Here is a 22,069-nt window from a genome sequence, read left to right as displayed (position 1 = left end):
CGCTGCACGTGACGTATCAAACCGCGCTTGACGGCGAGTTACGCGCGTTGATGACGACACAGCTTACCAAATACATCCTCTTCATGCGTGGCCAGATCCCGTGGTGCGTATCGACCAGAACTTTGCGTCGTAACAGCGCGTAGGTGCCGTGTCTAAAGGGGAATACCAATGCTGCAGCCTTTACGACGAGTTGCTGCAGTTCATTGAGAATCGTCAGCTGCAGCTGCAACAGGAAGAGACGGGAACACAAACGCGGAGAAGGTGCGAAGCTGTTGAAACAGTAGTAGGGCCAAGTTGGAGCTGACTAAATGTTTTCTACCTGCTGCTGAAGGCTGCCCATGAGTGGAGGTATCAAGAAGGCGATGAAATGTGTGGATGCTGCTGAGCTGCTGTTCAATGAACAACTGGACGCAATTTTCTCTCTGAGAGTAAAGAGAGGTGGGTGCTAGCTGACGGCGTTGCTGTATTCGAGATCATGTTGCTGACTTGACCTGCAGTTTTGTTGGTGTTTGGAGCGTCGATGATGAGTCCACGGGAGGCTGTCGTTGTAGATTTTGACGAGGCTGACGTCAAGGCGGTGGATGCGGGATTGACGACGCGCTCTATTCCATATTCACCGCTTACAGACGAGGAAGATATGTCACTAGAAGACTCACAAACACTGACGCCACCTTCGCCGCCGCTTACGAGAGAGAAGCTGATGCGGTTGTGTTCTCAGAAACTCATGCGTGCAGTGTTCTCCCATGCAGTTGAGCAATTCTCTAGGTAAATTTTACTGCGGATATTTGAAATTGTTGCAAGTGGGCGAGAGGCTGATCGCTCGCTCTGTTGTTGATTCTGTAGTGTGTTGACGGCAACAAAGCTGCACATCGCGGTATTAGCAGAGCGGCAGTCTACACGTATCCCAGGATTCGTTCCGAAGCAACACTTCAAGCTTCGCCTTCCGAAGGATAAACGTGGTGTACGGACGCACCATATCGTGATAAGTGATGATGCGGCCAGTAAACCGCAACACGACTGTCAACAGTCAGCTTCGCAACAAGTCTCGAGCGATATAGAAGAAGGATCACGCCAGGCATCAGCTACAGCTACAGCCAGCGACCCAAACTTGATGTGGTATGTGCGGGAAAACCCCATTCCCGGCTTCTCGGAGGTTCTCAACACGCTGTAAACTTTTATTTTGAAGTCGACATGTGGCTTGAAGACGAGTACATCTCTAAAAATATGCCCTAGGACGTTCTGATAATGGATCATGAAGTAGGCAAGGGCATTTGTGGTTCTCGCACGGCAAGAAATGCAGCAGAGTATATCGCCGACGGCGTTCGCCTCGCTGGAAGAGCGAATCGCGAATCTCAACTGGAGGAAAATCTGCAACGAGCGGGAGATTCAAGGCACACTTCGCTTCAGTAAGCAGCTCCAGGAAAGGGACGAGTTCATCCGTGCCGCCAAGAGTGGGAACAAGGCCCATCGCCTACGCATGCAGCAAGTGATCAAGGACGAGTTCGCCAAGCCGCTTCCTGTGACGCCTCAGTTTTACGAGGAGCTAACTGCACTCCAACGGAAAGAAGAGCTGAAAGCACAGCAGGCAGCCGACAGACACCTGACTCAGCTGCACTACATCCAGACAAAACTCGACGCTCGTGAGGCTCAAGTGACGCGCAAGAAGGAGTTTGAACGGAAGAAGAAGGAGCTGTTTGCGGGTAGCTAGGAGGTAGTACATGAAAGTTAACCGCTGGCTTATCATATCAACGGAATGTCAGCAGCTCGATGTCGAAGATGAGGTTTGTGTTGGGCGGCACTAGACCCGGGAAACCTTTGCGACCGTAGGCTTTGTCAGCAGGCACAAACAACTTGGCTCGTTCCTTCATACACAGTCTTTCGACTCCTTCGTCCAGTCCAGGGATCACTTGCTCTGCGCCGACTTTAAACTTGAAAGGTTTCTCTCGATCTCGAGACGAATCGAATTTCTTGCCATCTTGGAGCTGAAAGTAGCAAAAAGTGGTGAGTAAACAGGAGCAGAGTAAACACGAACACAGAGCTGCCGGCACTACAGACGTACGTAGCCCGTGTAGTGGATGACTACAGTCTGACCCTTCTTCGGATAGTTGAGACCATCGCCAGCCACGAACACTTCAACCTGGATCTCGCGAGGGCGCTGCAGACAGCGACGTACTCTTACTAAGAGGTCCAGAGTATATTAAACTATCACGTAGCACGGGTGAATGAATGAACGCACAGTGTTGGAGATCACAAAGTCCTTGGGTTCCATCATGATGCCCCGTTAGCTCGCTTCCTTCCTAAGGGTCGAGTTGCTGACGACTTGCCGAAAATAAACAACGGCAACACCTCAAGCATCAAAAGCCAATGTATTTCATAACGGGGATACAAGCTACGTGCTTCTTCATAAATCCGATTAAAACCAGGTCGAGTTCTCTTTAAGGCTTTTCGCCGTCCACTTCATTCCGGGTGTTCGCTTTTCTTCTTCTGTGGAGAACTGGCCTTCGTCGCTGGCTTAGTAGGTGGCGACGTTTTCGCCTTGGGTCCCGCTGCACCGGCGGCTTTGCCTCCCGGATAACGCAAGATGAGCGACACCTGAATGACACCCATCGTGAGTGCGAACAAGTTAGGACAAATGACCAGAGGGTCGCCCAACATGAAGCCATAGATGGACCAAATGGTGCCAGCCACAACGTTCATGGCCGACATACCAAAAGGCAGGCAGGAAGCGTCCTTGCGACGAAGAATGTTCTTGAGCTGAAGCAGCGGCGACGCAGCTGTGAACACTGACAGGATGTTGGCCGGAATGCCCGTGAGTATCTGCGTCTCCTCAGGCGAGCGCGTGGCCACTTGGTGAGCTAGCAAGAGAATGACCAGCATAGCTGACGTCAACATCCTGGTGGGCTGTGTGCGGTCACGTGCGTGCGTGTAGAACATCAGCACGTAGTACGAGCCCAACACCACGCCGAGAAACGAGGTGCCGCCCACCACAGGATTGCCGGTCGTCCAGCCATACAATGTGTAGATGCAGCTCTGCACGAAGTAGAAGAAGAATGGGGCGAATGAGAACTGCAACGTGCTGCGCTCGCGACGGATGGTAGCGACCGTGGGCCTGTCAAATGAAGAACGACGGTAAGTATTAGTAAAATTTCGCTTCATTATGCGGAGAGAAGGACGACGACGCACCATGGGGAGATGGCAAACACGATGGACGAGCCCACGGCCACGACAGGTACGGACTTGGCCGCCAGGAAGTACGTCATATAGGCAGCATTGGCCAGCGATTGCATCGACATTGTGCGCGTAGTTGCCTTTTTCGTTGTCGTTTTTAAGAGTGGCAGTGGAATCCCTTCACTTCTGCTTGACCCTGCTATAATGGATGCTTGAGCCTTGCTCAAAACAACACATGCCTAATTTCGCAGCACCTGTTTCTTTTTATTCCTTGTAGAAGGCTTTTTTTCGGAGAACTGGTCCACGTGGCCACATTCCTTTCAATCGTTGGCATGACATGTCTCGGGAATGTTTAAAATTGAAGAAGTTGTGGTCGCCCAAAAATAATACATGTTCTGTAGTACTGTATCTTCATTTTCGGGCCCTCAAAATGTATAGAGTATTGTGAGCTCAATATTTTTTTCGATTTCTTTAAGATTCAAGTTTTATTTAAAGTTTTTGATAAAAGAATTGAAAATGGGTAGTTTAAAATTACCCATATCCAATTCTTTGTAAAACAACTAGTTTTACAGTTTTTTTCGATGAAACTTTACAATAAATGTCACAGCTCTTGTTAAGTGCGAAAAATTGGTCAACTTTAAGCTCGATTAGGGGACCGTCCGCCCCTTTTTCCGAAAGCGACGAGGAACGCCGATACGCCTAGCGCCAATAAAGTGTTGGCTCGACTTAGCAAAGAGATGAGAGCGATATCGGAATGGATGATGATGTTCGCGCTTGTGGCGATGGTGCAGGCGAAGTGGCCGATGTTGGGTCCCGAGCTAGCTCAACCGGTGCGTGCAGCCAACATAAGTCAGTTGGTGGAAGAAACTGTGTTGCTGCTGAAGGCGATGTGCTATCGGTGCAACAGCCGACCAATCAGCCTCATCCTGTCCGACTGGAGTCTGACCCGCGGCGGAGCTGAGCTCTGGCAATGGAAGAAGAAGTTGAGAGTGGCGTTTGGATTGGAGAAGGCCCCTGATGGAACGAAGCAGGTGTACAGCCGAGTAGCCAAGTTCAAAACACTCGGCGAAGACCCAAGCAAAATTCCTTTGCCGAAGACCCCGGAGACGAAGAGACGTGAGGTGTTCCGCGCTACGCAAGGGACTCCGTACTTCGAAGACTCCCACATGTTGACTCCGATGAAGCTAAACCCGACTCAGCTAGCGCCGAATCGTGGACAGCGGAATGTAGGTCGTTATCGTGAATTGTATGACGCTGCAGACGAAGCTGAATCTTACGAGGAGGACGAGGAGGACGATGACGACTTCGATGTGAGAGGAAACCGTGAAGAAACCGTGAAGGACTACATCCGAAACTTGAGCTTCGACGCGGCTGAAGAAGACTCGACTCAGTACCTAGAAGTCCAAACCCACGCCTCACTCGACAAAATCGCCGAGTTCGAAGGGAAGCGCTACCGTTCTGACGCATCGCTCCAGTGGCTCAAGCGTTTCATCTTCGAGATGAAGAGCACCAGGATGTCCTAAAGTGCCTGGTGCGAGCCCTTCTCGCTATGCTTGGGACGCGCGGCGAAGAGTTGGTATAGGCAGCTGCCGAAGAAGACTCAGCGACGTTGGAAACTACTCAGCGAGGCGTTCCTGGACTATTATTGCTCACAGTTTGACCAATCCGCCCGCACTCGTTACTACTCGGCGAGACGTAAAGTCAACGAGCCGATCTGCGACTTTCTGATCCGACTCAATGGGTATGCTCGGACAGCCAAGATCCAGTACGAGAAAGGTGGTGCGACGCAGCTGACCATGCTGAGCACTTCTTGCTGCATTGTGGTGATGACGATGTGATAGATTTGATGTACCCCTTGCAGTTGGAGGACATCAGTAAGGTGAAGCAGATAATCAATCGTCGGATCCTCGGTGAAAAGCGCAAGAAGCAACGCGACCGACTCGTGATCGCACGAGGCCGAGACGACAAGCGGAAGGATCAAAGCCGCCGAGAGATGGACGTCGAGATGAGAAGCGCAGTCGCAAGGAGGAAAACCGCGACCGCCGAGTCACTTTCGTTGACGCTGACTCTGACGGGGAAGAACTACTCGATCAAAACCCCTCGAGTCCATACAACTCCGAAGGCAAATGGGATGATGAGGACCAGTCCGGAGGTTACGACTCAGCGGAAGACGATGACTACATAGACGCTGGCGTTGCCAATGATAAGGGAGATACACCGGACCGTCGAGAGAACTCGGCGGGAGACCAGAATAGCTCGAATCGAAGTTGGGGGAACTCGGCGAACCGACCTCCGCGACCGTACAACCAACGAGAACAGTCGAACCGTAAGGATGGATCACGCGACAACTCACAGCGTGGACCTTGTGCAGCTTGTGGAAGAACGGGACACTCGGCTCACTATTGTCGGCGACGCTGCAAATTCTGCAGACAAGTCCATGAAGTCGGCCAGTGCGAGCAGTTTCGTCAATACGAGAAGTTCGCTACGTTCGTAAGGAATTCTGTCGACAAGTCGCAAGTGCCAGAAGACCTGCAAAACCTTTACACGCCGAGTGATTTAAGCTCGGCGGCTCGCCAACACTGACTGGGTAGGAATATGCCGGGCTGCCACAGTCAGCTGAACCTGCAGTCGAGGCGAGCTTCTTGTTTGCCTTTGTAGGCGAAGCAGGACGGCCCGAGGGAAGAAGCGGGTATGGCAATTGGATGTGTGAAATCGACGGAATTGAACGTGAGCTCGGTGAGTTAGAGGATAACCACCGAGCGATTGCAAGTGTAACTCGGCAGTCAGACCAGGCTGTGCATCGTACCAGAATCATGAAGCTGCTTCCAGGAGAACGGCTGGGATGGTGGTCAGCGCGGACGTTTGATCGCCGCGTTAGAATGAGAGCTCTCGTATTGGGGGCAGTGAACGACCGAAGGATCAAGATACTATTGGACACCGGAGCAAATGTCAAATGTCTCGGCGATTAGTGAGTACTTCGCGAGGAAACTGAGTCTCAAGAGAGTGGCCAGCCGAGATAAGCGAATCGACATACAAGGAATAAGTAAAGACAGAATGGTGAAAACGTCACGAGCAGTGGTGAAGGTGACACTCGGCTGGGAAGTGGCATACGAGTTTGAAGTGTGGATAATACCTCATCATGCCGGAGTCGATTTGATTCTCGGCACTGACTTCATGATCCCAGCTGGGATCCGTCTGGATCTGTACAACTCGGCGGTCAAGCTACCCGATGAGATGGTGATCCCACTCATCCGACCAAGTAATGCGCCGACAAAGACCGACTTCGGACCAAATGTCCCATGTGGGCCACCAGACGGGTTAACAATCGAAAGTCGAATGACCGTTGAGTTCAAATTGCCCAGGCAGCAACCCAGTGAGTCGGCGCATGACTTGACGGACGAAGGGTTGGATTCCAACGGTTGTTTTTAATCGCCGAGGAAGATCAACTCATGTCCTAATTACAAACGTACGATTCAAGTCAGTCTGGTGCCCACCTCACTTTTATGTGATAAAATGGCAACCACACGGAGTACTGGCCAATGAGGGATATGTCCGCGTGAACTCGGCTAAATACCGCGACTGGCAGATATTGGCATTTGAGTCAGCGATGGACAAAGATGAAGGAACAACGACTGTACGAGGACTACCGAATTATCGTAGTCCTAGGCGTCACTTCAATAGCAAAGGATGCAAATCGTGAGCACCGACATATGAATGCAAATCATAGTTTTACCGAAGCATTCACTGCAAATTACTGTACCATTTAGCATTCGCTACCGCTATCACTACCGGTACCAGCTTCAGACTCTATATCATCGTCAGAGTCGACATGACCATCAGTTAAATTGCATTTTTCCAGCTCTTGGACAAGCTCGCTATCAATATGTCCCGGATATGAGTCAAAATCTTGCTCAGCACGGCGAGTATCAGCCAATATGCCTACTTTTGCAAATCCACTAACAATTGTCTTTTCTGAAAGCTCGTTCCAGCATTTTGATATCCACTCCGTAATGTCTTCTCTTTTGGGGGGCTCCAATTTAAAGGGCTCTTCTGTATGCTGTTTCCGAAGTCGCTCAACTTCAGACTCTGCTTCCTCTTGCACTAGATCCTTGCGCACACGAATAATATCTCTCTGGAGTTTGTCCCTTTTCTCCTGGCGCTGCTTCTCCTTGGCTCGATACGCAACAAGTTGGTCTCTCAGCCGGTTGATCCACAGACCTCGCAACCTAGTTTTTAGGGGGTTATTCCACGAAATATCTGCCGGTTGGCATACGTACGTGTAACGCGGCGGTACTTTAAGTAGGATAACGTTAATAGACGCTGCATATTCTTCAGCTTCAGGGGTCCAATGCCCGCTGAAATCGTCCCATATGAGTAAAATGTGGTCATCTCGGTTCGTGCGCTCAGCAAAGTGATATTTGAGAAATCTCAGAGACAAATCAAAATTCCACCATGCGCACTGGTTCCCGTAAATTTGACAATTGTAGCGCTCTTGAAGTGGATTAATTTCACGGGTCCACATAGTCGGGCTAAACCCATGGCGCAGAGTGTGGTTCTCTTCCCTTTTTTCCTTAATTTTTTTACGGTTGACACTTGAACACTATGAATGGAGCCAATTTTATGCCTTCTCAGTCCGCCAAAAGCATAGCTGTAGCTCGAGCCTTCTCTTTATTTGCACATTTTACCCAAACAGTTTTCACTCCACGTTGAGATATGGTTTGTTTTGGTAAATACTCAAAATTCACACCTACAAGAAGAAAAGTCATTAAAAATATTTTAAAACTAAAATAAATAAAAAATTACCCGTCTGATCAGCATTGTATACTTGTACACACTTCTTTTCGACGATTGTCTGCAGCACCAGCGCTCGAAATGTCGTAGCTGCATCTTGAGCATCCTGTGGCGTCGTCTGTCCCTGCCTGGTACGTGCACGGAGCGCTAATTTATGGCGACGAAGAAATAGCTTAACCCATGTTGATGTGGCTGCAAATTTGCCTTCAAGGCCAATGTCTGCAGCTGCTTCTTTTGCCTGCAGTTGAAGCATGAGACGGGAGACAGGGGCACCATCTTTCCGCAGCGAATTCACCCACACTACGATAGCGCGTTTAGCCTTCTTGGTGAGCACAGTCGCTTCACCAAGTCCGTGCAGATTTCGGTGGCACCCCCGCCCAGAATCACATGCAGCACGTATAGTTGGAGCCTGCTTGCTCCACTTGTGAATTTGTTTTTTCTTAGCACGAATGTCGGAGCCACTTAAGTCGCCGTAGAACTGTGAAATTGTCTCGTCAAGGCTGTGACCGCTGTCAATGTAGTCGAGGACGTCTCTCTTATGCACATACTCTACTGCCCTACGTTGATAGGTCTTCCGCTTCTTTCCTGGTCCATTGATGCGAGGGCGAACCATACTTTTCGACGGCCTTCCGTTTTCTTTGTGGTGTTGGGCTCCGTTCTTTTAGCTTCCGCCGAAGTAAAATTAGAATGAACCTTATCGTAAGTAATGGAGCCATCTGTATTACAATCGAAGGATCCGATTGGTTGGTTCGTTGGTGACCCTTAGGAGTAAACGTCCCCTAGGACTACGATAATTCGGTAGTTGTCACACCAGCCGCCAGCTGTGGAAAGACGAAAATACCCTATTCCGACGGCGGTGGAAAAACGACCCCCTCCAGTGGAGAACGGACCAAAGTTAACATGCGCCGAGCGCTGGAGGAGGATCGAAGCTGATGTAGGAGCCGACGAAGACACCAGAGGCGTCGCGATAACGCCAACGTCATATCAACTTCTGGGGTGACAAGGGGTGACCTGGCTATAAACTCAGCGTTCAAGCTGATAGACGTCCGAGCGGATCGTACGCCGGTGCTACACGATGGCCAAGATGTCTCCTATCATCTGTCCAGGTTTGAAGACAATGGTGCCATTTCTGACGCCAGCACGAGATCAACGGTTGAAGGAACAAGTGCAGTAGAGGCCAAGGAAGAAGCGTCGGCGACTGAAGACTCAGCTATAGCGGAAGGAGACCCTGAAGAACGCTCGGAACAAGTCCTACGTGATGCCCAACCCGTTATTGACGACCGAGCCAAGTTTGTAGTCATTAGACCAAGTATTGTGGGCGAGGTGAACTCAGCTATGAGCACCCTGACCACTATAAGTGATGGGATTAACCATGTGGTGACGGCGAACTCAGATCCAGCCGCAAGAAATGACTTGGGAGCTGTTCCGGCGTGCCATAGGACGGCCGACTACGCGAGAGACGAGTATGGACGCGTGGATGTCTGTCCTGCCGTCGCAGCAGACTCAGTGTACAGAGCCCTAGCGTGACGACTGCCAATTCCAAGCTGGAGGTATTACTTTCAAGAGATGTTGAGGCTAACAGTGAAGGACTGAGCTGGACGGTGAAGACAAGTAACCACAGTGATGAAGGTGAGGCACGGGCCGAGTATGGAGTCGATAGGTTCAGTTCTGCAGCCGTGATGAACTCAGCGATGGGTACGCCAAAGGCCTGCATTATCCAGTCGACAGCGGTAGGCTCGGCGTCAGCGGATCTAAACACTGATTGTGGCTCGGACGCGGCTACGGTATGCCGCCAGGATGTAAGCTATACCGGAAAGGAGTTTGCGTTCAGGCAAGTTAGTTCTGCCGTCTAGGTGAACTCGGTTGACCAGCACTATGGCGCAACTGAATACTATGATAGTCGGGAGGTATTGCTACATGAGGGAATTAAGCCTAACGACGATCCAGCTACGGCGGACTCAGCGTTGGAGAGTATGGAGGCCGAAACCTGTTCGGATGTGGTTAGACGACATGACGATGCTACTATCTACCTCGGAGACAAGTCTGAACACGCAGAAGTCAGATCGGCCATCGTAGTGAACTCAGCGGATACGGGCCCTGACGTGGACGATAACTATGATTTGTCAGAGGTATTACACTCGAGAGGTACTGGAACTGAGATCGGAGTAACGAGCTCGGCGACGACGGTGTTCGACCCTGTCGGAATTGGCTACAGTTTAGAACAAGCTGAAGATGATGAATGCAACTCGCCGAGAGACCCAGCAGAAACCCTAAGACAACACTACTTGGTTATCGCAGCGACCGAAGACGAGCAAGAGGATGATGAGGACGACAGTAAGACCGATATCTTTGAGCGGAGTGGGACAGATCTGGAGTTGACGGACTACGCTAACGAGTTGGCTTTCCTTCCCGACCTCACTGAAGTTGAGTCTACAGAAGTCGACTATGGCGCTCCAAACGTCAAGTCAAGTAGTCATACGCCAGCACAGTCGGCTAGGTTGGTGGCAAAGCTGCAAAAGCACGAAGGAATAATGATTTCAAGTGGTAATGCCCTGTTGCCTCCAGCGTACGGAGCATTGTGCGACATCGACGTTTAAGGACATGCACCTATCAAGCAGAGAGCTCGGCGGATACCTCTCCGCCACTTGAGCAAACTGTACGAGTTGTTGAAGGGGCTGCTTCGAGCTGGGTTGATATCATTCTCGAGCAGCCCTTGGGCCTCACCAGTGGTGATAGTGCTCAAGAAAAATGGTGTGGATATTCGGCTATGCATTGACTATAAACTAGTTAATGCGATTACGACGCCGATGGAATACGCTATGCCACTAGTCGATAACCTGCTCACCGAATTGGAGAGTTACCTGTGGTTCTGCTCGCTTGATGCTGCGAGCGGATTCTGGGCAGTCTTGATGACTCGTCGGCAGATCTCAGCGTTCGTCTGTGCACTTGGACACTTTGAATGGTTACGAATGCCGTTTGGATTGAGGAATGCGCCTATGATTTACCAACGACTGATCGACAACGCTCTATGGGGATACGTTCAACCAAAGGGAGGATGGCAGCTGTTTGCTGAACGAATGGCTATTGCTAAAGCCGAGTCGGGAACTCGGCGAGTCGAGCTCGGTGGAGTCGGCGGTTCAACGCCAGGACAGCTGACGAAGCTCGAAGCGGACCACAAATCACAAGCTGACTGCGATCCGGTCCAAGACCTGGTCAGCGGACCGGACGGCGACATGTTCGCTAATGGAGAATAAGACCAGTCTTATTTGATCCTGGTGTTCAAGCGGAGGTCGTTTGTCGATGATATCGGTTTTGGAGGGGGGACGTTTAACGCCTGCTTGGAGACACTGGACCGACTACTAGCCCGGTTCACAGAATGTCGAATTAGCATCAGCTTTACCAAGAGTATATTTGTCCAGCCCAAGGTTGATTTCCTGTCGCACGAGATTACGCCGATTGGCATACGCGCTGATGCGAAGAAGATAGCCGCGATCGCCGAGCTCTCCTTTCCGAAATCAAAGAGGGGGATGCAAGCCTTCCTCGGTGCACTTAACGATTATGGCCGATTCATCCAGAACGTGGCTGTCTATGGAGCGGTACTCTATCAACTAAAGGACACGGACTTTGGTCCTGGGGGTGACTTGACGTCAGCAAAAGCGTCATTCGCCGAGCTAAAAAAACGGGTAGCAGAGGCTCCAATTCTGCGCCATTTCGACTCGGCGAAAGAAGTCCACATAATGTTGTACGCCAATGACTGGGCTTTGAGCAGTACTATGATGCAGCCGCACGACGACAAGCTGCACCCAGTTCGCTTCTGCGGACGCGTGCTAAAGGAGAATGAACTCAGCTATCATCCCGCTGAGAAAGAAGTGGTCGCACTCTTACAATTACTGAAGGTGTGCTACACTCTCGTGGCGGGGAAGACGCTGCACGTCTACACTCGGTTCTCAACGCTGGAATGGGTGTTTAAGTCAAAGTCGTTGTACGGTCGCAGTAAATTTTGCAGTTATGTTGTCGCCCTACGATTTGAAGGTGAAGCGAGTACGTGGACGAGATGCAGACTTTGCCCAGCTGCTCCAGGCGTCGATAACCCCGTTTATCGGACTCGACGATTCCTTGAAGCATCTTGTGCCTCCCTTCAAGAACTCGGCGACAGTTAGAATGGACCCCGAGCTGCTATACGCCCGAATACCAGCCGACTTCGCGGGATGTGTACTGTCATTTGATGGCTCAGCGAAGACGACTAAGTACGGCGGGTATGGAAGTTGCTCGTGGATCCTGTGGCGCCTTCCGAATTGGTACATTGAGATCGCTGCGAGTGCGTACCTGTCGTCCACCACGGTCAACATCGCCGAGTACAGCGGCATGAACAATGGGGTCTTGGTGGCGATTGACCGAGGGATAACTGACTTGATTATCGTGGGTGACGCCCGGCTTGCAATCCAGCAATCAATATGGGGTGATAGCATTCAAGAAAAAGACGGTGCAAGTGGAGCTAGCACGACACAAGGATCTCACGAAGCGACTCAACTCGGTCCGATATCGACACATAGCGCGACACTATAACGCAGCGGCTGATTCTCTCGCTACAGAAGCACTCGAAGCAAAAGCCGGACGAGTAATTCTCGGGACGGATAGGAAAGCAGACCTGAGAACGATCAACCGAGTAGCCGAAGAGCTGTATGCCATAGACAACCCAGCGGAAACCCCGATTGTCACGGTAGTCACTCGTAGCCGAGTACGCCGAGTTCACTTTGAGGATGAGCTGGATGAAGACTCGGCTAGAGCAAGAGGAGGAAGTCAGAATCATGAAGCCATATCAACAAAACCTGAAGAATCCGCGTTTGAAAGCAGTGGAGATGAATTCGAACAAGTCAGCAGGGCGTCGACTCGGCGGACTCACCGCACGACCCCGAATGTTGAAACAGGATCGCAGATGGAGTCAGCTCAGACGGCTCAGAATGCCAACGACATGAATCCAGTGATAGTACAGAATGAGCGGAGACGACGAATCGCGAAGGCACAAGCCGAAGAACTCAGGTGGGCCGATCTGAAGGCGTACATGAGAGGTGAATTTGAGGACCTTACACACCGTCGAGCTCAGAATGCCGGCAAAGTCGCAGAAGTCTTTGTACTCAGCGAAGACGGCCTGTTATACCGCCGAGATGAGACGCGCCGACAAGGCGAGCTCGGCGAACCGAACCTCTCATTGATATTGGTGATTCCGTCAACTATGGTCGACGAGATACTTCATAACTGTCACAACTCGATCGAAGGGGGGCATCAAGGCATCGTCAGAACTTATCACCGAGTCAAAGCCGACTACTACTGGATTGGTCTTTACGCCGACGTGGTGAAACATGTTAGAGCCTGCGAGGACTGCAGTACCAATAAGAGCAAGCCACAGCTGAGAGGTTACTCGCCAGAAAATGTGGTGTCAGACCATCCATGCCAAGTCGTGTCAATGGATTTCGTGATTCCCCTACCTCGAACTCAGCGGGGCAATACTGCACTGCTGCTGTTCCAGGACCACTTCACGGGGTTTGCTATCGCTAAGGCTATGAACGACACTGGGGCACTCGAAGTGGCCAAGGTGTTTGAAGAATGCGTCTTCAGGCAGTTTGGGGCTCCATCTCTGATACGGCACGACCGAGATCCAAGGTCTATGAGCGAAGTATTCCAAAAGTTCTCCGAGATGATGCAGTCGAGATCAAGGGCTACGCTGAGTTACCGACCACAAACCAACAGTCAACAAGAGAGGTCAGTCAAAACAATGGTTCAGACTATACGGGTCTACGTGGAAGACCCGCTTTAAGCCGACTTAGATGACATCGCCGAGAAGATAGTACACGCTATCAACAACTAAAGAGACTCGACTTGGCGAGAAACCCCTTTCTATCTGGTACATGGCTGGGACGCCAAGTCTACACTCAAAGCTATGACGAGCTCAATACGACGTGAACAGGGACGCTCAGCCAACCCGGCGGACGCAGTCGAGTGGCGCCGAGAAGCGAACAGACAACGAGAAGTTGCCCTACGATTAGCAGCTGAGTTCCAAGTGCGAGAGAAGGCACGACGAGCTCGAGAGCACAACGAAGCACTGAGCAAGAAGGAGAAACGATCCATTCCCAACACAGCAGATGACGAAGATGGAGTTGCAGAACCAGGCGATGAATCCACCGAAATCCTTGTTCAAAGAAGGAGACCAAGTCTGTTTGTTTATGGAGCGAGTCAAGTCGGTCCTGACTAAGAAGATAGCACATCGATGGCATGGACCATTCAGGGTGAAGAAGAAGGTGGAAGGATTTGCCTATAAACTGGAGCTACCCGACAAGAGTGGGTATAGGCTCTACCCAGTGGTCCATGTATCACGTCTGAAGGCAGTCACCGAACTCGGCGGAAGACCAAAGACGAGGCTAATCGCCGACCTCGAAGAGACTCAGCGATTTGACTTTGACGAAGAATTACTACCTGAAGATAGCTGGGAGCCAGACACAAGTATGAACCAGTATGAAGTCGAAGCAATCCTCGACGACGAGCTACCATTATCCAGGAGTACGTCCCCGTCACAACGGAAGTTTAAGGTTAAGTGGGTCGGCTACGATGAGCCTACTTGGGAACCACTGTCGAATTTGTCATGTGGAGGTCTCCTGTTTGACTATCTACGACAGAAGAAGCGTGAAAACCGTCTGCAAATGGTGCAAGTTGCAGATGAGGATTAACAGTTATTGCACCAAATGTTACACCAACTCAGCAGACGACACAGGCCGAGTTGAGATGGAATGCTACTGTGTCGAAATTACATATACTGAATAATTACGAAATGAAGTCCTGAACGACACCTACGGGACGCTCAGTCAAAAGAAGAAAATTAAAAAAAAAAGGCGATCCGGACTCCAAGAGAGGTGAACCCGACGGAGACAACTGGAAAGAGCTCAGCGGACTCGACGATTGGAGACGTTGCGGTGAGGCAGACGTCGGCCCCTGGGAAACTGCTGGAGGAAATGCAACATCCGCAGCCGTGACAAGCAGTATCATCGCCGAGCTAGCCAAGGAGACGGACGCCGAAGCAGGCGGAAGAAGAACCGGTGCCTCAGAACCCGACTCGGCTGACGTGGGCTGAGGCGGATCCGTTCCACTTGGAAGTGGAGTGCCGAACAGAGACATACTCGGAGACGCGCCTCGGAGATTGGGAGAACCCAACCCGTCGTCCGCCGAGTCGTCATCAGATGCACTCTCGTCATCCGAGCCGAGCTCACCGATTGAAGATCTAGCGAAGATGTGGATACCTTGACGATTCAGCCGAGGTGGAGCACCCTGAGCGTACGCAGGAGGCGCTTGTTCGGCAAGATCGAAGTCTTCTTCGATCGCGTCGTCAACAACCTGAGGGTCCATACTGCGCGGAGTGAAAACCAAGAAGTCCACGTTCCGAGCGCGGAAGCACGTGTTATACGAATGAACCGCCGGGTCGGTTAGCCACCAAGCTCTTCAGGGCTCGGCTAGATCCACATTGTGAGCACACTGAACCCAGTCTCTCCCGGATGGAACGCACGAAAGGTTAACAGGAGAGTAATGGGGGACGGACGGATCGAAATAAACCTCAGCATCCACAAGAGGAGCAGGTCCCCCGCCGAGCTTCTGGGTGACCGCCGAGTAGAGTGGGTCGTAGACAGCGACAACCACCAAGAATCGTAGGGTGTCACTACGGCGTTTGCGCTCGCGCTTGTACACCAGCCACAGCTCATACACTTCAGCAAGCTGAGCAGACGTGGCAGTCGGGTTGACGTCGGGATGGAGACCCATCAACACACTTGACTCGACGATCCAGTGGAGACGCTCGTAGAGAGCAACAAAGTAACGAGTCATTTGACCACCTGTCTTGTTAGGCCTCCCCGCCGAGTCCAAAGGACTGTCACCACGAAGCTTCACCCACATATCTCCAAGAACCTGCACCAAGGTTCGAGGTCGGGTCTGAGAAGCCAAGCACCGACGAGCCGCCTCCAGCACTGACGGAGAAAAGAAGATAGGAAGCTCGGGGAGCATCCGCCGGAGACGCTGACAAGGATGACTCGGATCAAAGACAGCCATGAAAGCTCGTATGCCGTCAAGGGAACACGGCGTGGGTGGCACGCGACCCTTTCCACCTACGAGCTCCAGCTGCACCCCTCCGCTCAGTGTATCCAATAATGCATTCCAACAACGGGCTGAGCCGAAATGCATAAATGGCACCTCGCGGAGTTGAGCCATGTGAAGAGTCAAGCAACAATCCTTGGAAACCGCTTGCGAAGATCGGGTCCGTAACGTTGCCAGTGGGAGTGTAAGGGCGCTTGGCAGAGTGACCGAAGCCGGCCGTGATGTAGTCGAAGTCGGCTGAGATGGAACTGACGCGACCGGGGGCACACTCGGCGAAGGAGCAGCCGAAAGAGATGGGGCAGGATCCATATCAGGAGTTGACGCAGGCTTCCGATGCTTGTGGTGCCGGTGCTTCTTGTGATGCTTCTTGTGCTTCTTGTGCTTCTTGGACCGCTTTGACCGGTGACCGGTAGGACTCGACGAGGCACGACGCTTGTGACGCTGCTGCTTCCCCGAAGCCGACGCAGAGGTAGAAAGCGCGGTCCCGTCACCAGAATCCATCGATGAATGTCGCGAAGAGTGGCGATCACTCGGCGGTAAGGACTCATCACTCATCTCATCGTCAGAGCCGAAGATTGCCGCATGAAGGCTTCTCGCTTTAGATTGCCGCATGAAGGCTTCTCGCTTTACGAGCATCTTCGGCCGCCGAGTCAGAGCCTGAAGGACTACCCGCCGAGTTCTCGGATAAAGAAATGGGATCCGAGAGCGACCCAGCGGCAAGATTCATCGAGCCGGCGGACGGTGCAGAACCATCGCCAGGCCCTAAGATCTCGTCGTCAGACGCGTCAAGGTCCTCAAGCAGCTGAGCAGTCACGGTGCGAGCGGTCGCAGCAGATCTCCGGATGGGGTGCCCAGACGGGGACGTCAACACCGCCGAGCTTGCAGGGAGAGACGGTCTGAGGACACTCACGGCCGGAGTCACTAGGTCAGTCGGTGTAGTGGATACGCTCAGACCCCGAGAGGGAGAGACTTGAGAAGATCGACCAGATGACGACCGGGAGTGCCCAACCATCGTTGATACGACGCTGAGCGGCACACTTGACTGGGGCAACTCAGCGGAGATGGGTGAGGTCGAGCCTGGGGCACGAACACCCGTAGCCGGGACAGGCAGCGAAGCCACGACATCGGAAGAGGATACCGGCGGTGGTTGAGTAGCCGCGACTGACGACGTCGACAGAGGACCAGAATGCGAAGAACCCACCGAAGTCGTCGAATTAAACGCAGGAACGGTGTCGTCGGCAGGTTCGGGCATCTCAAACTCGTATTCAACTTCGCTCGAAGCTTCATCGTCGTCTTCAGAGCGAGCAGAGACAGCTAGCTGTGTAGCAGAAGTCAACTGAAGGTGACGAACCTTTTTACGCCGAGTCCGACGACGAGATTTACCAGAGCGGGGTTTTCCTCCATCGGACACGGTAGCTTGAGGAGAACTTGAACGCAAAAGGGCACAGATAGTCTCGTGTCCCTCCTCCCCGGGAAGTGGACAAGCTTACGGCTGAGGCGGATGCGGCGCCGGCGAACGATGACGAGGACCTGCAGCAGTTGGAGACTTGGGATTGGCATAACGACGAAGCCGCTGCGTCGTCGTCAAGTCCGCCAACGGAGTACGATAAAGCTGGGCGAGGGTCGGCTCGGTTCGGCTCGTAGCCGCCGCTGAGCTGACAGGAGCCGCAGCCGAGTCCGCCGAAGGGGCTGCAGAAGAAGCCTGACCCGCTGGAGGAGCCACATTAGGACCAGCAGCAGAACCGGGCATTGGGGCGTCTTGGCGAGGATGGACGATCAACTCCAGCCGCCAAGTTTTACCAGCTGGAATGTGGAGAGCTTCAGGGAAGCGAGACTCCAAGACACGGCACAGCCGGGCGTTAAGAAGAAGGTCGGACGGATCAAGTCCAGGAACCTCCAAACCAGCGCCAGCAGCAGCCATGTGAGGGTCGTGCATCGGAATGATACCGCTCCGACGAATGAGCCGCTTCTGCCGCAAGATCACTGCCCGCTGCTCAGCGATAACCGACTGAGCGTGCCGCAAGGGTTGAGTGCCAGTTGAGCTGTACAGCTGCACCGATTCCTGCAGCTGCTCGAAATGCTTGGAAGCAATGCCTTGGAGAGTAACGAACGCCGCATCCCTCTCGGAAATAGATCGGAGGAGGACTGCGATCTCGGCGTCTCGATCCGAGACTTGCTGATGATGGAGCTGGGCTTGACTCAACGCAGCTTCAACCTTGCCTTGCTCAGCTTCGATAGCCCGAGCAAGTTTCGCTTCACTCAGGGCTACAACCTTTCGCAGTGAAGCAAGGAGATTAGCAGACTGCGTGGCAGCAGCCTCCAGTCGAGACACCTGTTGTCGCGCCGATGAGAGCTGAGTGGACAAGTCGACATTGCTAAGGGCCAGAGTGTCCAATCGCCGAGTCAACGCGCGGTTCTCTTCTTAAACAGCTTGATTGTCGGCCCTGAGATCACCAATGATCTGTGGATAATCAAGAGCGGCGTAGTTGCCTTTCAAAATGTCCAACAGCTCCCCCGCGGAAGAAGCCTGCAGGATCGCTCGCCGCTGCACGGGATCGGAAGGTTCCACGGAACGAGTGAATCCGTAGGCCATGAGCCTCGCCAAGAAGGTCAATTCTTCTCAACGCTCGTATCCCTGCTCGGTAACCCTGGTCATGAGGGAGTCAAGACTCACTGGAGCAGCCGAGCTTGACTGACTGTTGGCGCCCGAAGTGGTGTCGCCCGCAAGATCGGTGGACCAGGAGGACGCGCGCGAGAAGACTCCGCCGACTTCGCGTGACTCATGGGAAGTTGTCAGGTCGCTGAACCCACGAGTACCTACGGGTCGAGGAATTGACTCAGCTGGCGCGCCTTCACCTCGACGAGGAGTTGGAGGAGAATGATGGCGCCGCGAATTGTGCTGGAGTAACATGCGAGGAGTAAGGAGCTGCCACGCGAGTGACAGCGGAAGCAACAAACGTACCGAAGAAGGTGGTGGAGAGCCGCGAGACGTCATCAGCCGAGTATGGACCAGCGGTGGCAGAACCAAATGAAGGATTAAGACACTCACCAGCTCGGCTCGTATCATAACCGGGGCAGTTGTGGTGTAGGGATTTCCAGATTCGATCATACGTCAGCCTACTTTAGATCAAGAATCGGCTCAGTCTGTTAACCCAGAGCTTAGGAACAAAGGATCACGGTAAGTACTCTGCGATCTGTTCGGATGATGCTATCCGGATAGCTGCTGAGCTCAACGGTCGCCTGAACCCAGCGAAAGGGTCGGTAGAGATCCGAAACGACTACATGTCACTAGATATTTGTATGAGAAGCATAGGATTAAATAGGGGGAGCCGAAAAGGCTCCCAGAAGATAACAGAGCAGAATTTATCTAGTCCAAGACACGTGTACACTTTTCCGGTAAGTCCCTGCATATGGCTGGATTATGCCTGCCGTCGATACTCGAGAGGCATAGCTTGTAGGGTATTGACTGGTAGCGCCAAGAGATTAGGTCGGTCCGGGTAGGACAAAGTCTCGCTACGCGCGAAAGAAAGTCCCGCAAACTCAGCGGGCCGGTACGTCGGATAGCCCGGGTGCTGTAACACTTCTAGCCGAGCAGCCTCTGCGCTCGGTGACCTGTAAAAGCGCTCGCGCGCCGTCGTCCATCCTTTGGTGGAGGGCACAGGGTTGTGAACGAGCTCAGCCGAACCAAACTCGGCGGAGCCTCGGAAGTGCTCTGACTTGGTTAGTCGGAACCGAGTGGAAGCGAGCCACTCGTCTGTCCCGGAAGGGCCGAACCGCGAGGGGACCAGGCCATACAACCGCGGACCTAACTCGGCGATTCGTTGTGGTTTGTGTAAGAAATCCACATCTGACGGTATTTGTGTGTTCTACTACATCACAGCTGCGTTCTGGAAAACGCTGTATCCTTTTCTCGGAACACATCTGCAGATGTCCACTGCGAGCCATCCACAGACAGACGGCCAGACGGAGCGCGTCAATCGAGTGCTCGAGGACACTCTGTGCAGTGTGTGCGCGGGAGCCCCACGTACGTGGTCGCAGCTCCCGGTTGTTGAGTTCGCGCTCAACAACGCGGGGCACGCGTCCACGAGGCTCACGCCATTCGACCTGAATGGCTTCCGCCGCCCCAGAGTGCCTCTCACTCTTCGAGGAGACGCTATGTCCTTTATTCTAAGTGTGTGTGTGGGGGGGGGGGCTCGGAAAGCCCTTTCCTCCCAGGTCTCAAATGTGGCTGAATTAGAGCTACTCGATACTTGGAACCTACTACTAGACACTGTCAGTTCTGGCGGCAGCGACAAGTTGAAGAACCCCTTCATTGGACCGTTCGCGGTCCTGCGGTGCGTCGTACATTATCGACCTACCAAAGTCAATGACGACACACCCGACGTTATACGTTAAAAATCTTAACCAGATTGCTGCCGCTGCCACTAAAACGCTGCAATATGCTTGGTTTTACACTTTTTACTCAACCAAAATGTAAGAATTTTATTTTGAACGAATCATATGGTTTGCAGAAAAACAAGCATATTGCTTGATTTTACTACCGTAATTGCAATAATTATTGGTAAACCCAAGCAATTTGGTATAACATGCTGCGGGGTGCGGAGTAAAACCCAGCATATATGCATGTTTTACATTTTACTGTGGGATATTTACCATACAAAATCCAAGTACATTTCCAACAGCAATAGGGTTAAGCGGTACTGTAACGGGGTACGTAGCCCTAAGTGTACCCTGGTTACATGAAGTGTGACACTTCACATTTCAGGTGTATGACACGTCATACTCCGGGATATTTGGTACAAGGTACCAAGGTCGTTCAAAGCCAACCATTGGTCAAACGACATTGCATTTCTATAGGTAACTTATAGTTTGTATTAAGCCCAAACTTATTATACCTATAAATATACTCATTTTACAATCTACCTTATTTAGGTCACTTCGCTCTCTTTAAATAAAGAGGGGACCTGTGAGCTGCCGTTCACTGAGAGTTTGTATACTCTCGGAAGATAACTTCCTCTAGCGCAAGGTGCTGTGTGGCCCCGTCACACTTGGTAGCACTCGTAGTCAATCCACGCCACCGCGGGTAGACTACCTGAACCTCTCCGAAGCTCGTTGCCATGGATAGGAACGACTTCTCCCATATGAACGACTCTCAGTTCGAGTTGGTTCGGAAGATGGCAGGCATCTTCGGGATGGAGGCCCTACAGAGCCTGGTGGTGTCAACACCGGCTGAGCAGCTCGAGCGCGTCAATTCATTCGACGCGTACGAGTAGGGCCTCATCGCGCATGTGCGGGAGAACCTGCAGGCTCCGGCGGCGGAAGCAAATCCGCCTCACCCGAAGCCAATACGGCTGAAGGCTAAGCCGTATGAAGGGAAGGAAGGCGAGAACCTTCACTTCTGGGTCCGAGAAGTAGAGCTCGCGATGGACGCGGCTCTGAGCTCGACCGAGCAACTGCGTGTTGCTTTTGCACTCTCCAACCTTAGCGGCCGTGCTAAGAGTTGGGTGTACACACGGGAAGCAACATCCCCTGGATGTTTCACATCCTGGGCTCAGCTGTGCGAACAGCTCCGAGCCGCGCTCCTCCCGGCGAACTACGAGTACCACCAGCGTTCGCGCTTCCTCTCGTGTAAACAAGGAAGGCGCGAACTGCACGAGTATGTGCAAAAGATACGGGAGCTCACGGCGTCCCTAGTGGGACACCCACTCAACGAACACATCAAGATGACTGTGTTCATGGACGGCCTTCGAGTGGGCCCCGCACGCACTCAGCTGTTCCGGGTGCAGTCAAGCACTCTTGAAGAGGCGATTCAAGTGGATCTTCAAGTAAAGTACAGCCATCGCCAGGCGCGTACGCCGGCCTCAGCATGGCCTGGGAGATCTTTGTCGGCTCCCGGCCGAACAAGCCCCAACGGACCAGTTCCCATGGAACTCGGGTCCGCCGAACAGCGTGACATCCGCTGCTTCGGCTGCGGATA

The 22,069-nt window shown here is 52.5% G+C and overlaps 4 protein-coding genes across 4 annotated transcripts; 2 read left to right on the top strand and 2 right to left on the bottom strand.

The window, feature by feature from the left end:
* Positions 1 to 5: 5 nt before the first annotated feature.
* Positions 6 to 1,189, top strand: PITG_14622 (uncharacterized protein; the record flags this gene model as incomplete). The annotated part of the gene is made up of 5 exons (XM_002898478.1): positions 6 to 103; positions 178 to 261; positions 332 to 438; positions 498 to 765; positions 844 to 1,189. The coding sequence occupies 5 exons, from the start codon at positions 51 to 53 to the stop codon at positions 1,169 to 1,171; spliced, it is 840 nt and encodes a 279-aa protein (XP_002898524.1).
* A 105-nt stretch (positions 1,190 to 1,294) lies between these two features.
* PITG_14621 (uncharacterized protein) lies at positions 1,295 to 1,708 on the top strand (the record flags this gene model as incomplete). Its single annotated transcript, XM_002898477.1, has 1 exon — positions 1,295 to 1,708. The coding sequence occupies one exon, from the start codon at positions 1,295 to 1,297 to the stop codon at positions 1,706 to 1,708; it is 414 nt and encodes a 137-aa protein (XP_002898523.1).
* A 37-nt stretch (positions 1,709 to 1,745) lies between these two features.
* PITG_14620 (FKBP-type peptidyl-prolyl cis-trans isomerase, putative) lies at positions 1,746 to 2,272 on the bottom strand (the record flags this gene model as incomplete). The annotated part of the gene is made up of 3 exons (XM_002898476.1): positions 1,746 to 1,982; positions 2,060 to 2,143; positions 2,237 to 2,272. The coding sequence occupies 3 exons, from the start codon at positions 2,270 to 2,272 to the stop codon at positions 1,746 to 1,748; spliced, it is 357 nt and encodes a 118-aa protein (XP_002898522.1).
* A 185-nt stretch (positions 2,273 to 2,457) lies between these two features.
* PITG_14619 (uncharacterized protein) lies at positions 2,458 to 3,316 on the bottom strand (the record flags this gene model as incomplete). Its single annotated transcript, XM_002898475.1, has 3 exons — positions 2,458 to 2,473; positions 2,528 to 3,109; positions 3,184 to 3,316. 3 exons carry the CDS (start codon positions 3,291 to 3,293, stop codon positions 2,458 to 2,460), a joined length of 708 nt encoding a protein of 235 aa, XP_002898521.1.
* Between the last annotated feature and the right edge of the window lie 18,753 nt (positions 3,317 to 22,069).

The sequence above is a fragment of the Phytophthora infestans genome, genomic scaffold, assembly GCF_000142945.1.
Source record: "Phytophthora infestans T30-4 supercont1.36 genomic scaffold, whole genome shotgun sequence".
NCBI classification, from domain to species: Eukaryota; Oomycota; class Peronosporomycetes; order Peronosporales; family Peronosporaceae; genus Phytophthora; species Phytophthora infestans.
Note: the sequence above shows the minus strand (reverse complement) of the source record. Positions and strands in the feature narration are given on the sequence as shown.